At 47.1% G+C, this 16,643-nt stretch overlaps 1 protein-coding gene across 1 annotated transcript in view; it reads left to right on the top strand.

The window, feature by feature from the left end:
• The window catches only part of LOC141047208 (uncharacterized), a 31,793-nt gene extending 16,201 nt beyond the window's left edge, over positions 1-15,592 (top strand). The window contains exon 6 of the mRNA XM_073542160.1: positions 15,507-15,592. Within this exon, the coding sequence (XP_073398261.1) occupies positions 15,507-15,592 (86 nt within the window). The remainder of the gene's footprint in view (positions 1-15,506) is intronic.
• Positions 15,593-16,643: the final 1,051 nt, after the last annotated feature.

The following is a 16,643-nucleotide window of genomic DNA, read 5'->3' as shown; positions in this document are numbered from 1 at the left end:
TTACATCACACGAGCCCTGCACCCAATCAGCGGCAGTATTCTGACTCTTCCTGCTGGCTGTGAATCCCAAGGGTTCTAACTATCAGCTTCTTAGATAATTGTATAACTCATACTCACACCACCAGGCGTTTTCAGGTCGTTTTAACTCCACCGGCAATGCAACTGTAGAAAGACCAAGAATACCTCTTTGTGGCATTTTGACTTTTTTTTCTCATTACGCCATTTAGCAATCAGGTTAATTTTTTTTTTATATTGATAGATCAAGAAATTCTGAACGTGTTGATACCAAATATGTGCATGTTTTTTTTAATTGTTTTATTTTGAATGGGGAGAAATGGGGTTAATTTGAACTTTTATATTTTTTTATTTTTTTATTATTTTTAAAAACATTTTTTACTTTTGGGATTGTGAAGACATACAGCATTGTATCTTAATTAACCAGATGACTATTTTTATCAAACGAAGAATAATAGAATGTTATCTGTATGTTGGCTTTAAATTTAAGTGTTGATTTCTGGTTGGTCAAGAAAACAGACTTTTGTTTGTGTAAGCCGGTAATATTGACTTTATTGTGCGCTTATCCTTGATCACTAGTGATGATTGCTGATACGCTAATTATACATTGCATTATGGAGCCAGTTTGATGACTTCTAAAGCAGAGAAGGAAAAACTAAGTAATGCTATAATAATCTCATCTCCATTCTTACCCTTTATGTAAATACTGAATGAAGGACACTTGTTAAGTCTAAAAATAGGTTACAGGCCTCTGTATAAAGAGACAGAGAGAGAAACAGCCAGAGAGATTCTGCCAAGACATCTATACATCTCAAAAGGACCAGAGACAGGACAGCAGCCTTTTTAGATCATGGCACCATTACGAGGGACACAGATCTATGATTCTACAGGAAACAACCTAGGGGTTTTCAGCCTCGGTTGGAAGAATACAGATCTGCTGCATTGACCATCGGTGAACCATGGATACGTTTGGAGAAGTCAGGTTGTGATTCTCGGATCAACTGGTCTTGTATGGACTGTCGTCTTCTTACGCTTATCATTACCTCCTCTATGTGCATGCCATAGGTGCGGTAGTGACTCTGGAAGATCTGTAGTCACAGCTGCTATTATCCCGGTGGGTCAGTGGAAGGGTGAGACTCTGTAATGTGCCCCATCTTGGGTACTGTGCTGGGACTGTTCTATGTGTTATCTGCCTGTTTTGTGGCTCAGTAAAGCATTGCCACACTGTTTTACCTTCACTCTGTGTTGTCTGAGTAGCATTTTGCCCATGTTAAAAGGAGAGCGGGAGTTTGGCAGGATGATCCCTGGTCCATGCATTTTCGGCTAGCGGGCAGCGCTCATAGAAATAGACTTCTGCTGGAGACCTCTGGTTGTCATGCTAACCCATCAGTGATCCACAATCGTGACGGGGTCACTGAAGGGCGGGATTTCTGGCACGCTTGCTGGCATGTGCCAGAAAAGATGTGGACTCAGCGCTGGAGCAGACATCAAAGGGAGGGAGCCCGACATCGGCATACATTTACACCTGATGTTGGAAAGGGGTTAAAGGGGATTGTTTTTACAGAGACAGAAGTGGTAATCAATCATGTATACATACAAATAATAACAAAAATACACAGCTTCTAATGGTAAATAGTATAGAGTTACCACAAGAAAATATAATTTGTGTAAATCATGTGTAGATATAAAAATTCAGGCAAATGTCAAATGTAGCGCCATCTAGTGGCCATGTGCAAAAGTGCCATCATAGAGTAACATGTATCCTAAGAGAGCGTCACTATCGAGGTGGAAATGAGATGAAAGGGAAGGTGCCGAGATTTTTGATAATTTATTGTAAAAATGAAAATGATCTAAGAATATGATTTCATCTAAGCTTGACTCTGTTATGTTTATGTTTTTTTTTTACTGTTTTGGTGCAGCCACTGGGCGCTGCCATTTTACCTTGCAGGTCTGTAATGGCTGCTGAACGACACTTTCCATCCTCAAATACGGCAGTCCTTGGGCATAGCAGACATTAGTCGGACACTGACCCTATCTCTAACATTGCAGCCGCATCTGCTGTGACCTGGGTACGCCTCTGTGGGCTGCTCAATTCACAGCTGTAGTTGTGGCCAGACGCCATTTTATTAGAGACCAGCGCTATCCGCTAAGCTCCATTTACACTCTATCACAAGCCCTATTATGCCGGATGCTGTACTGTTCACTGCCAGCATAATAGGTCTTGGATGGTCACGTTGCACTTACCGGAGGAGCTGCAGGAGATCAGGACAGGATACTGGACGAGTTCCTGGAATCCTGACGAGCTGCTGCCTGCTGTAGACCCGACGAGCTGCTGCCTGCTGTAGACCCGACGAGCTGCTGGAGACAAGATGACCTGCTGTATACCAGGTGTGTTGCAGCAATGAAGGGAGTGGGGTGGTGACATCATCCATTGGTAACTATCAGGGCTGCAGAGGTGAAGGGCCAGGAATACTGCTTTTTGTACAGAGGCAAAAATATGAGAGGTGGTTGATGGTATATGTCAGGGGGGAAGTAGCATATGGAGGTTGTGCATGGCATATACAGGGGGAGCTGGAATATGGAGGTTGTGTATGGCATATACAGGGGTGATCTGGCATATGGAGGTTGTGTATGGCATATACAGGGGTGATCTGGCATATGGAGGTTGTGCATGGCATATACAGGGGGAGCTGGCATATGGAGGTTGTGCATGGCATATACAGGGGTGAGCTGGCATATGGAGGTTGTGCGTGGCATATACAGGGGTGAGCTGGCATATGGAGGTTGTGCGTGGCATATACAGGGGGAGCTGGCATATGGAGGTTGTGCGTGGCATATACAGGGGGAGCTGGCATATGGAGGTTGTGCGTGGCATATACAGGGGGAGCTGGCATATGGAGGTTGTGTGTGGCATATACAGGGGGAGCTGGCATATGGAGGTTGTGTGTGGCATGTACAGGGGGAGCTGGCATATGGAGGTTGTGTGTGGCATATACAGGGGGAGCTGGCATATGGAGGTTGTGTGTGGCATGTACAGGGGGAGCTGGCATATGGAGGTTGTGTGTGGCATATACAGGGGTGAGCTGGGATATGGTGGTTGTGTGTAGCATGTACAGGGGGAGCTGGCATATGGAGGTTGTGTGTGGCATATACAGGGGGAGCTGGCATACGGAGGTTGTGTGTGGCATATACAGGGGTGAGCTGGCATATGGAGGTTGTGCGTGGCATATACAGGGGGAGCTGGCATATGGAGGTTGTGCATGGCATATACAGGGGGAGCTGGCATATGGAGGTTGTGCGTGGCATATACAGGGGTGAGCAGGCATATGGAGGTTGTGCGTGGCATGTACAGGGGGAGCTGGCATATGGAGGTTGTGTGTGGCATATACAGGGGTGAGCTGGGATATGGTGGTTGTGTGTGGCATGTACAGGGGGAGCTGGCATATGGAGGTTGTGTGTGGCATATACAGGGGGAGCTGGCATATGGAGGTTGTGCATGGCATATACAGGGGTGAGCTGGCATATGGAGGTTGTGCGTGGCATATACAGGGGGAGCTGGCATACGGAGGTTGTGTGTGGCATATACAGGGGTGAGCTGGCATATGGAGTTTGTGCATGGCATATACAGGGGTGATCTGGCATATGGAGGCTGTGCATGGCATATACAGGGGGGAGCTGGCATATGGAGGTTGTGCGTGGCATATACAGGGGTGAGCAGGCATATGGAGGTTGTGCGTGGCATGTACAGGGGGAGCTGGCATATGGAGGTTGTGTGTGGCATATACAGGGGGAGCTGGCATATGGAGGTTGTGCATGGCATATACAGGGGTGAGCAGGCATATGGAGGTTGTGCGTGGCATGTACAGGGGGAGCTGGCATACGGAGGTTGTGTGTGGCATATACAGGGGTGAGCTGGCATATGGAGTTTGTGCATGGCATATACAGGGGTGATCTGGCATATGGAGGCTGTGCATGGCATATACAGGGGGGAGCTGGCATATGGAGGTTGTGTGTGGCATATACAGGGGTGAGCAGGCATATGGAGGTTGTGCGTGGCATGTACAGGGGGAGCTGGCATATGGAGGTTGTGTGTGGCATATACAGGGGGAGCTGGCATATGGAGGTTGTGCATGGCATATACAGGGGTGAGCTGGCATATGGAGGTTGTGCGTGGCATATACAGGGGGAGCTGGCATACGGAGGTTGTGTGTGGCATATACAGGGGTGAGCTGGCATATGGAGTTTGTGCATGGCATATACAGGGGTGATCTGGCATATGGAGGCTGTGCATGGCATATACAGGGGGGAGCTGGCATATGGAGGTTGTGCGTGGCATATACAGGGGTGAGCAGGCATATGGAGGTTGTGCGTGGCATGTACAGGGGGAGCTGGCATATGGAGGTTGTGTGTGGCATATACAGGGGGAGCTGGCATATGGAGGTTGTGCATGGCATATACAGGGGTGAGCAGGCATATGGAGGTTGTGCGTGGCATGTACAGGGGGAGCTGGCATACGGAGGTTGTGTGTGGCATATACAGGGGTGAGCTGGCATATGGAGTTTGTGCATGGCATATACAGGGGTGATCTGGCATATGGAGGCTGTGCATGGCATATACAGGGGGGAGCTGGCATATGGAGGTTGTGTGTGGCATATACTCCTCACACAATGTGCCCATATAATACCCAACACGTGCACAGTAGGATGACTCTACAGTGTCCCTAGCGCGGTATGATGCAGCAACCGTGTCCACACCATAGTATCATGTCCCCACAACCACTAACACAGTATAATGCTGCAACCGTGTCCACAACATAGTATCATGCCCCCACAACCACTAACACAGTATGATGCTGCAACCGTGTCCACAACATAGTATCATGCCCCCACAACCACTAACACAGTATGAGGCAGCAACTGTGTCCACAACATAGTATCATGCCCCCACAACCACTAATGCAGTATGATGCTGCAACCGTGTCCACAACATAGTATCATGCCCCCTCAACCATTAGCGCAGTATGATGCAGCAACCGTGTCCACAACATAGTATCATGCCCCCTCAACCATTAGCGCAGTATGATGCAGCAACCGTGTCCACAACATAGTATCATGCTCCCACAACCACTAATGCAGTATGAGGCAGCAACTGTGTCCACAACATAGTATCATGCCCCCTCAACCATTAGCGCAGTATGATGCAGCAACCGTGTCCACAACATAGTATCATGCTCCCACAACCACTAATGCAGTATGATGCTGCAACCGTGTCCACAACATCGTATCATGCCCCCACTAACACAGTATGATGCAGCAACAATGTCCACAACATAGTATCATGCCCCCACAACCATTAGCGCAGTATGATGCAGCAACCGTGTCCACAACATAGTATCATGCCCCCACTAACACAGTATGATGCAGCAACAATGTCCACAACATAGTATCATGCCCCCACAACCATTAGCGCAGTATGATGCAGCAACCGTGTCCACAACATCGTATCATGCCCCCACTAACACAGTATGAGGCAGCAACTGTGTCCACAACATAGTATCATGCCCCCACAACCATTAGCGCAGTATGATGCAGCAACCGTGTCCACAACATAGTATCATGCCCCCTCAACCATTAGCGCAGTATGATGCAGCAACCGTGTCCACAACATGGTATCATGCTCCCACAACCACTAATGCAGTATGAGGCAGCAACTGTGTCCACAACATAGTATCATGCCCCCACAACCATTAGCGCAGTATGATGCAGCAACCGTGTCCACAACATAGTATCATGCCCCCTCAACCATTAGCGCAGTATGATGCAGCAACCGTGTCCACAACATGGTATCATGCTCCCACAACCACTAATGCAGTATGAGGCAGCAACTGTGTCCACAACATAGTATCATGCCCCCTCAACCATTAGCGCAGTATGATGCAGCAACCGTGTCCACAACATAGTATCATGCTCCCACAACCACTAATGCAGTATGATGCTGCAACCGTGTCCACAACATCGTATCATGCCCCCACTAACACAGTATGATGCAGCAACAATGTCCACAACATAGTATCATGCCCCCACAACCACTAACACAGTATGATGCAGCAACATTGTCCACAACATAGTATCATGCCCCCACAACTATTAGCGCAGTATGATGCTGCAACCGTGTCCACACCATGTTATGATGCCCCCAGAACCATTAGCGCAGTATGATGCAGCAACCGTGTCCACAACATAGTATCATGCCCCCACAACCACTAATGCAGTATGATGCTGCAACCGTGTCCACAACATAGTATCATGCTCCCACAACCACTAATGCAGTATGATGCTGCAACCGTGTCCACAACATAGTATCATGCCCCCACTAACACAGTATGATGCAGCAACAATGTCCACAACAGAGTATCATGCCCCCATAACCATTAGCACAGTATGATGCAGCAACAATGTCCATAACATAGTATCATGCTCCCACAACCATTAGCACAGTATGATGCAGCAACTGTGTCCACAACATAGTATCATGCCCACACAACCATTAGCACAGTATGATGCAGCAACCATGTCCACAACATAGTATCATGCCCCCACAACCACTAACACAGTATGATGCTGCAACAATGTCCATAACATAGTATCATGCCCCCACAACCATTAGCACAGTATGATGCAGCAACAATGTCCACAACATAGTATCATGCCCCACAACCATTAGCACAGTATGATGCTGCAACAATGTCCACAACATAGTATCATGCCCCCACAACCATTAGCACAGTATGATGCAGCAACCGTGTCCACACCATATTATGATGCCCCCAGAACCATTAGCGCAGTATGATGCAGCAACCGTGTCCACAACATAGTATCATGCCCCCACAACCACTAATGCAGTATGATGCTGCAACCGTGTCCACAACATAGTATCATGCCCCCACAACCATTAGCGTAGTATGAGGCAGCAACCGTGTCCACACCATATTATGATGCCCCCAGAACCATTAGCACAGTATGATGCTGCAATCGTGTATACAGCATAGTATCATGCCCCCACAACCACTAACATAGTATGATGTGACCATTGCACACCCCATTCATTATGATACTGCAACAGCCCCCTCCAATGCAGTATGTTGTCCCCACAGTGCCCCCAACACCGTATGATGCCAACATTCTTCCCCCACATACATTATGAGGCCCCTACACTGTAAGAATCTTCTACATCCCCCCACACAGTATGATGCCTCCACAGCCCCACAAAACAGTATGATGGCCCCACAGTACCCCATACACAATGTGATGGCCCCCAAAGTCTCACACACCGTATGATGGTCCCAGCTGCCTCCAATATAAAGTATGATTTCCCCCACAGTTCCCTACATAGTTTGATTACCCATACAGTCCCCTCACACAAAATTGAGGCCCCCACACATAGCATGATGTCCTCATAACTATGTCCAAGAAGTATCATTTCTCCTTGCGGAGAATGACATGCTAAGCATGTCGAGGTGAGGAGACTTAAAGCCGCAATGCTCCTCTGGGAAATATGCTAATTATGCAAATTGTCTCTTCAGAGAGGAAGAGGACTAGAACTCTAGTGCCACCTATTGGAGGTAGCAATCCTAAAAGTCAATGTTGACCCTTTAACGAGCCTAGTTACATGACTTAGGATAAAAGCCAAGCCAGAATCTCCATTTGCAGACACTGTGTTTCGGGGTACTGCCCCTCATCAGTGCAAAGTGGGAGAAGATCTGGTTTGGCTGTGAGAGAGGCGTCTGACCGATATCCAAGAAGTATCATTTCTCCTTGCGGAGAATGACATGCTAAGCATGTCGAGGTGAGGAGACTTAAAGCCGCAATGCTCCTCTGGGAAATATGCTAATTATGCAAATTGTCTCTTCAGAGAGGAAGAGGACTAGAACTCTAGTGCCACCTATTGGAGGTAGCAATCCTAAAATTCAATGTTGACCCTTTAACGAGCCTAGTTACATGACTTAGGATAAAAGCCAAGCCAGAATCTCCATTTGCAGACACTGTGTTTCAGGGTACTGCCCCTCATCAGTGCAAAGTGGGAGAAGATCTGGTTTGGCTGTGAGAGAGGCATCTGACCGATATCCAAGAAGTATCATTTCTCCTTGCGGAGAATGACATGCTAAGCATGTACCCCGAAGCACAGTGTCTGCAAATGGAGATTCTGGCTTGGCTTTTATCCTAAGTCATGTAACTAGGCTTGTTAAAGGGTCAACATTGCCTTTTAGGATTGCTACCTCCAATAGGTGGCACTAGAGTTCTAGTCCCATAACTATGTACACAGTATGGTGACCCCCACAATTCCATCCACAGCACACACAGTATGATTGCTCCTACTCAGCATGCTCGCTCCATTCCAAAAGAATTGACTGACAAAATTGTTTAAAAATGTTCTCACGCAGCCCAATTCCTCCAGTGCCCTTCACCCGTCTGTGCAGGCTCGATCTAGTCTCATCATTGTGCCTTCTGGCTGACACTCAGATCTACAGACTGAATACAGTTCTACCATTGAATTCCACTGTATTGGCCTCGGAAGCAGATACTGGTGAAATGTAGCCACCAGCACAGGGAGGGCAATGTTGCTTTACACCACACCCCCCACACACTCACGGCTCCCATCATGGCTGCATGGTTTGCCGCTGTTAGCTTGAAGCGGGTGGCATACTGCTATCATTTAGACACTTTTGTCTATGAATGATAACTTTGTGATCGGTGGGGGTCCAACTACTAAAAGCAGGGTTCTGCAATGAGCCATCAGAATGGAGCGGTGGCGGCACATGCGTTCCACCGCTTCTTGTATTGTCTATAGGATTGCTAGAGAGAATCAAGTAGAGCTGTACGCATGTGACGGCCATCCAGGCAAAAAATTGAGTGATGGAGGCCACAACTGTTTCATCGTCCTGTTCTCTGGATCTATGGGGATCCAATCTGTCCGACTCCCACCAATCACAATGACCAATCCTGTGGAAAATGTGAAGCTAAAGACTGTTTATAGATGGACGGTAGTTTGCTGCGAGGTCAGGTGGATCTTCTGCATTGTCTCTAATGGGCCATCCAGTTGTTAGCGAAGGTAGAAATGACCATTCTCGACCAATAATAACTTTACAGCATACTAGACTTCTATTGTAGAAAAATAAAAGTCTAGTTGTTATGCTTCTCCATTGCTTTTCTGTACAAGTTAAAAGAAAGTATACCAATGCGTATACATCAAACGTGATGATAACACAGCCCTAAACCTGAACTCCAATGCAGTTTCACATTGAAGAGCAGTTTTATAGTTACACGTAGCTAGAATTTACAGGAAACATTGGAAATTTATTGAGGCTTTTGTTTCAGTTTTCGCGCATAAAAAAAAATCACCAAGTTTGTACCGTTTCGTGCAGCACTGAAAATTTGGTGCAAAGTACAATAATGCAGCCCGAAAAGCAACTGACTTCAAGCTTCAATTCATCTCATTAATATTATTATTATTATTATACATTTTATAGCGCCATTTATTCCATGGCACTTTACATGTGAAATGGGCAAATATGGACAAGTATAATAAACATGAGCAAAACAAGGTGCACACAAGTACAGAAGGAGAGAGGACCCTGCCCGCGAGGGCTCCCCATCTACAGGACACGGGTGAGGGTACAGTAGGAGAGAGTAGAGCTGGTCGTGTGGCGGTTCAGTAGACTGAGGATCACCGCAGGTTGCAGGCTTGTCGGAAGAGGTGGGTCTTCAGGTTCTTTTTGAAGGTTTCCGTCGTAGGGGAAAGTCTGATGTGTTGAGGTAGAAAGTTCCAGAGTATGGGGGAAGCACGGGAGAAGTCTTGTATGCGGTTGTGCGTAGAAGAGATAAGAGGGGAGTAGAGAAGGAGATCTTGAGAGGATCGAAGGTTGCGTGTGGGTAAGTACCGGGAGACCATGTCACAGATGTATAGAGGAGACAGATTGTGGATGGCTTTGTATGTTATAGGGTTTTGAACTGGAGCCTCTGGACAATAGGAAACCAGTGAAGGGCTTGGCATAGAGAGGCTAAAGAATAACAGGGAGATAGGTGGATTAGTTGGGCAGCAGAGTGTAGGATGGATTAGATTGGTGCTAGAGAGGAGGCCAGAGAGTAGGAGGTAGCAGTAGTCGAGGCGGGAGATGGTAAGGGCATGCGCTAGTGGTTTTGTGGCTTCATAGTCAAGGATTGTATGGATCCGGGAAATATTTTTGAGTTTGTGTCAGTAGGAGGAGGCAAGGACTTGGATATGTGGCTTGAAAGAGAGGGCAGAGTCGAGGATCACCCCGAGGCATTGAGCATGCGGGACTGGGGAAAGTTTATCTCATGATAAATTCCCTCTTGTAAGTCACTTTGTAAGGACATTATTTTGTCATGTGCATATCTTATATATACTCTCCTCTCCTTAGCTCAGATTTGCTTGTCTTGTGTCAAAAGCGAGCTCCTTCTGATAAGTTTTATATATGTCCTAGTTTAGTCTTTATCCCGTGACATAATCTCTCCCAGAATGCAGAGCAGAAGACATTAGATTAGCCCACCAAGGGATGTGTCTGTCTACAGATGGTAAGCTGTTTTAGGGGCAATCAGCAGAAATGTACTACAAGCAGACTTTCTGTAGTTCAGGATCATTAGACCCTTAATTACTGCTGTAGAAACCTTATGGGTTCTTCTAATGAGTGCACCAGTGTTACAGGACGATGCTTCAGAAGAAGACTACAGCGCTGTGTCCTGCACTGTACAGATGCTCAGGCTGATGCTTGCAGCCTTGAGCATTAACAATGATCGGAGTCCAAATTGGTCTAGGATCATGTAACCCCTTAGATGCCAAAATGAATGGTGACTGCCAAAAAGTATAATAAAAAAACACAAGTTCTCATAAAGCTATGTTGAAAGAAAGATGAAAAAATTGTGGATCTTGACATGCAATGATAAAAAATGGAGAAAATGGTTGGTTCTTGGAGCCATATTCTTGGTATCAGAAGGCACAGATCCTACTGACAGCTGTCAGTGACGGTAATTCATACATGTCTATGAGGCAGACAGAGAAGCTGCATAATGTGCCGTGTAGAGGACAGGCAGTCACCTGCGTCCTCCAAGTTTGTGAAGTCGACTCATTTGTATTGATGTCAGAGGAGAATGCAACTTTTGTTTTATTTCATTTTGGCAGTGATCCCACCGGCTTTGTCTTTTTGGTGGTAATGGCTATTTTCTGAGGCTTCAAATGCTTTGGCTTCCTATTTAAAAAAAACACTTAAGTGTGAACAGCAATATATAAATTATGTCATGTCTAAGCTCCAGTAACAGAGGCGTATCTAGGCTTTCTGGCACCCGGGGCAAGAATTTGGTTCGGCGCCCCCCCCAGTACATATGCGACTTGCAAGTACCCACAAGCCGCTCTCCCTAATGCTCTCAATGTTCAGTAAAAAACTGAAAGCAGGAAGAGAAGCTCGTTGTCACAGGACCATAACTATGAAAATCGCGTATGAGTGAAGTGTCCATGTGATGACTACTGGAACCTGCAGAGCTGAATCCTGACATTGCAGCTTCTGAATTCTCACAACGAATGCACTGCACACTTTTAGGATCCTCCCTTGCCGATGTACAGTCATGTCAGCACAAGTATGCGAGTTATATACTTCTGGCCACATTCCGACTAGACGTGCCCGGCCTCGCTCTGTTCATTTTCATTGAGTGAGGCCACACATGTCTAGTCAGCATGTGACCGTATGTATGTAAATTACCGGCACGAGAGAATCCTGACAGCGTGCAGTGAGCACTGTGAGAATTCAGAAGTCTGCAGTCACACAGAATGACTGTAGACTCAGCACAAACCTGGACAACCCCTGTAATGCTCCTAACAAATAAAAACATGAGAATAAGTCAGTATCACAAATAATATATACATCCAGGTACCTTATAGATGACGGCGTCTCTGGAGTCGTTCTCCTTCTTTTCTTCTTCTTGTCCAGACCCCATGATGAGTTTTCTCATCCACAGCTGTCTCTGTAGACTTCCATCTTCTCCGTTCTTCTGCACCAATTCTCCACGCGATGCCTTAAAGATTGAAGTGTCATTATAATAATAATAATCTTTATTTTTATATAGCGCTAACATATTCCGCAGCGCTTTACAGTTCGCACACATTTTTCATCACTGTCCCCGATGGGGCTCACAATCTGAATTCCCTATCAGTATGTCTTTGGAGTGTGGGAGGAAACCGGAGTACCCGGAGGAAACCCACGCAAACACGGGGAGAACATACAAACTCCTTGCAGATGTTGTCCTTGGTGGGATTCGAACCCAATGCCCCTAAATACAAATATCTGCAATATACTGTCGCCTCACACTATTCCCCTCCCTCCTCATACTGTCTCCTCTAACATCCCACCTGTTCACCATACTGTCTCCTCATATATTTACCCCCTCACTCTCTATACTGTCTGCTCACACATACCCCTGACTCCCCATACTGTGTCTGCACACATCCCATCACCCTCACTCCCCATACTGTGTCCACATACATTTTTCCCATCACTCCCCATACTGTGTCCACATACATTCACCCGTTCGCACCCCTTACTGTCTGCACCCATCCCCCATACTGTTTCCTCATACATGCCTCGGCACACAAAATTTATGAAATATAATGCTCAACTTTATAAGACTAAAGCAATTCTGATCAAGTTATTTCAATACATATACTGTATGCTGATACAAAGAAAGTACCTCAGATTACCACCACCGAGATAAGCAATACTGTGGTAATCTGAGGTACTTTCTTTGTATCAGCATATATGTATTGAAATAACTTTATCAGAATTGCTTTAGTCTTATAAAGTTGAGCATTATATTTCATAAATTTTGTGTGCCGAAGTTTTTCTACTGTACAATATATGTCTTTTAACTCTGAGCACCTAAATTGGCAGTGAGCACCCCATTCTCTACAGTATTCCTCATAAATACTCTTCATTTTGTGTCCTCAAATCACCCCACACACATTAAATCCCATCCCCACTCCAAATCCCCCCACATTAAGTATTCCCCATCCCCACTCAATAACCCCCGTCCCAACACACACTCATTATGTAGCCCCCACTCATTATGTACCCCCACTCATTATGTACCCCCACACATTAACCCCCATCCCCACTCATTAACCCCCCCACACATTAACCCCCATCCCCACTCATTAACCCCCCACACATTAACCCCATCCCCACTCATTAACCCCCCACACATTAGCCCCCATCCCCACTCATTAACCCCCCTCACATATTAACCCTCATCCCCACTCATTAACCCCCCCACACAATAACCCCCATCCCCACTCATTAACCCTCCACACATAAACCCCCATCCCCACTCATTAACCCCACACACATTAACCCCCATCCCCACTCATTAACCCCCCACACATTAACCCCATCTCCACTCATTAACCCCCACACATTAACCCCCATCTCCACTCATTAACCCCCACACATTAACCCCCATCTCCACTCATTAACCCCTCAACTCATTTACCCCCATCCCCACTCATTAACCCCCATCTCCACTTATTAACCCCCATCCCCACTCATTAACCCCCATCCCCACTCATTAACCCCCATCCCCACTCATTAACCCCCCACTCATTAAACCCCATCCCCACATTAACCCCCATCTCCACTCATTAACCCCAAACATTAACCCCCATCCCCACTCATTAACCCTCCACACATTAACCCCCATCCCCACTCATTAACCCCCCCACTCATTAAACCCCATCCCCACATTAACCCCCATCTCCACTCATTAACCCCCAAACATTAACCCCCATCCCCACTCATTAACCCCCACATAGTAACCCCCATCCCCACTCATTAACCCCCCCACTCATTAACCCCCATCCCCACTCATTAACCCCCACACATTAACCCTCATCCCCACTCACTAACCCCCCACACAATAACCCCCATCCCCACTCATTAATCCCCCACACATTAACCCCCATCCCCACTCATTAACCCCCCACACATTAACCCCATCTCCACTCATTAACCCCCACACATTAACCCCCATCTCCACTCATTAACCCATCAACTCATTTACCCCCATCCCCACTCATTAACCCCCATCTCCACTTATTAACCCCATCTCCACTCATTAAACCCCATCTCCACTCATTAACCCCCAAACATTAACCCCCATCCCCACTCATTAACCCCCCACACACTAACCCCCATCCCCACTCATTAACTCCCATCCCCACTCATTAACCCCCCACACATTAACCCCCATCTCCACTCATTAACCCCCACACATTAACCCCCCACACATTAACCCCCATCTCCACTCATTAACCCCCATTCCCACTCATTAACCCCCCACACATTAACCCCCATCTCTACTCATTAGCCCCCCACACATTAACCCCCATCCCCACTCATTAACCCCCCACACATTAACCACCATCTCCACTCATTAATCCCCACACATTAACCCCCATCCCCACAATAACCCCCATCTCCACTCATTAATTCCCCCCATCTCTCATCTTCAGTGGTTCTTCAGCTCCACAGTGGAGCACACATACCACCTCCATCAGCGTTTGCTCTGGGCGCCGGGGAGTGACGTCAGCAGTGTGATCACATGACCTGATCACGCTGCTGACGTTGCTCTGACCTGGCGGTCAGAGCTTCAATTGTACTGGCGTCTGTGTAGACGCCAGTACAATTGCTGCCTGGGAGCCGGCGCGGCCTCCTTCTCTGCTGTCAGAGAGAACAGCCGACTCAAAGGACAGGAAGCGGCAGAACGCAGCCGCCGGGAAGGAGACACTGCGGACCGCTGCATTAGGCGGCCCGACTGCACCCCCCTGCTGGCTGCGCCTGAGGCAACTGCCCTGGCTCCCCCCCAGGATACGCCTCTGTCCAGTAAGACGGATCAATGTAGCAAGTCATAGCAATATCCAACACATCCACATCTCATAGACAGGACTCACCTGTAGTGATGAGCAAGCGAGCAAGCATGCTCGCCACGTGAGCGATCACCGGGTGCTCGGGTGCGCATCGAATATCACTGGTGCTCAAGAGTCCTGCTCAAGTCCCACCCTCGCATGTTTTGTGGCTGTTAGGCAGCCAATAATCATGTAGGGATTGCCCATGTATGGCAGACAATCCCTGCGTGTTTTCTGACTTTTTATCAGTCCCCGGGGTGGGGACTTGAGCACGGCTCTTGAGCACCAGCAATATTCGATGGGTACTCAAGTGGCGAGCATGCTCGCTCATCACTACTCACCATACATATTCATTCACATTACTAAAAAGGACCCTTCACCGGATCAAAAGCAGACAGTTTTGCTCTTATTTTATTGAATGGTCCATTTTTTTGGTTTTGCTTAAATCTGCCATACGGTTCCAAATGGAGGGGCCTCTTCATTTACTGCTAATTTTTGTATCTTTCCCAAGGGTGCGTGTCTCACAGGATTCTCTAGGGACGTGTCTTTAGGCTGCTATGGAATGTTACCCTGTGAGCCATACCCATTTGATAAAGACCATAATTTGCACTGAATAAAAACACCAAAATCTCTGGAACCATTTTGGCGAATTAAAAAAATAAAAATAAAAAACCCTGCATATTCAAGGGAGCAGCGGAAGTAAAATAGGAGCAAAAACTGTCCACCTTTGACCTGGTGGAGGTCTTCTGTAATTAGTCTAGTACTCAGTTATGGAGAAACATTCAGCATTTCTGTGAGTTCTCTGAAGACGTATGTATCTAAATGTCTGAGTTCTCGTACAACTCACAAGGTTGGTGCGGCATACATGGCCCCTTCTGTGCATTATTCTAGTAGAAGATCTGGATCATATTTATGGGTGAGGAGCTTTGGTAAGATGGTTTTGATTTTTGACAGTGGGATATGTTAATAGGTATGATGCTTATGTAATACCATGGCCGCCGGGGGATAGCTTCTGCGGTCGCTCCAGTACTTACTGTGCTGGAGGCTGTTACATCACCCATATGCTGTTCACTTTGGGGACCCGATTGACTGCAGACAGAGGCTGGAAGCAACTTTAACAACTCAGCTTTATTCTCTTCAGGGCACAGCATATCCACTATGGCTACAGGACTCTTTACTCGGTAACAGCAATACATCTTCATCTACAGCAGTACGTCACTTCTTCCTTCACTTCACACATAAGCACCACACAGGCAAGCTGACACGTCACATGGAGCACGATGAACACGGAACTCTTCCCTTCTTCCAGAGCCCGACTTCAGCCCACAAAGGTACCCGACTTTTCTGTTACAGCTCACACCCTAAAGGCACTGTTGCTCCTGTTCGTGTCCTAGATTCACAGCTCACTAAACTCTCCACAAAGCTCCCGTACTCCAGCTGCTACTCCCACAGACCTCCCTGGCTTGCAATTCTCCAGACAGGGCTGGACTCAGTAGACTGGCTTGGGTTGTCACTTCAGCTCTTCCTTGCTAGCTGACTTGACCGACGAGACTCCTTCTTCTGTCTCGCTAGCCTTACAGTCCCCAGTCCCTGACTGCAAGGCCTCCAACACCACAACGTGCCAGGTAATGCTGTAGGCACTCTGCTGTTCTTCACTCTCCTCC

Source organism: Dendrobates tinctorius, unplaced genomic scaffold, assembly GCF_039654945.1.
Source record: "Dendrobates tinctorius isolate UK_male_01 unplaced genomic scaffold, ASM3965494v1 ptg000126l, whole genome shotgun sequence".
NCBI classification, from domain to species: Eukaryota; Metazoa; Chordata; class Amphibia; order Anura; family Dendrobatidae; genus Dendrobates; species Dendrobates tinctorius.
Note: the sequence above shows the minus strand (reverse complement) of the source record. Positions and strands in the feature narration are given on the sequence as shown.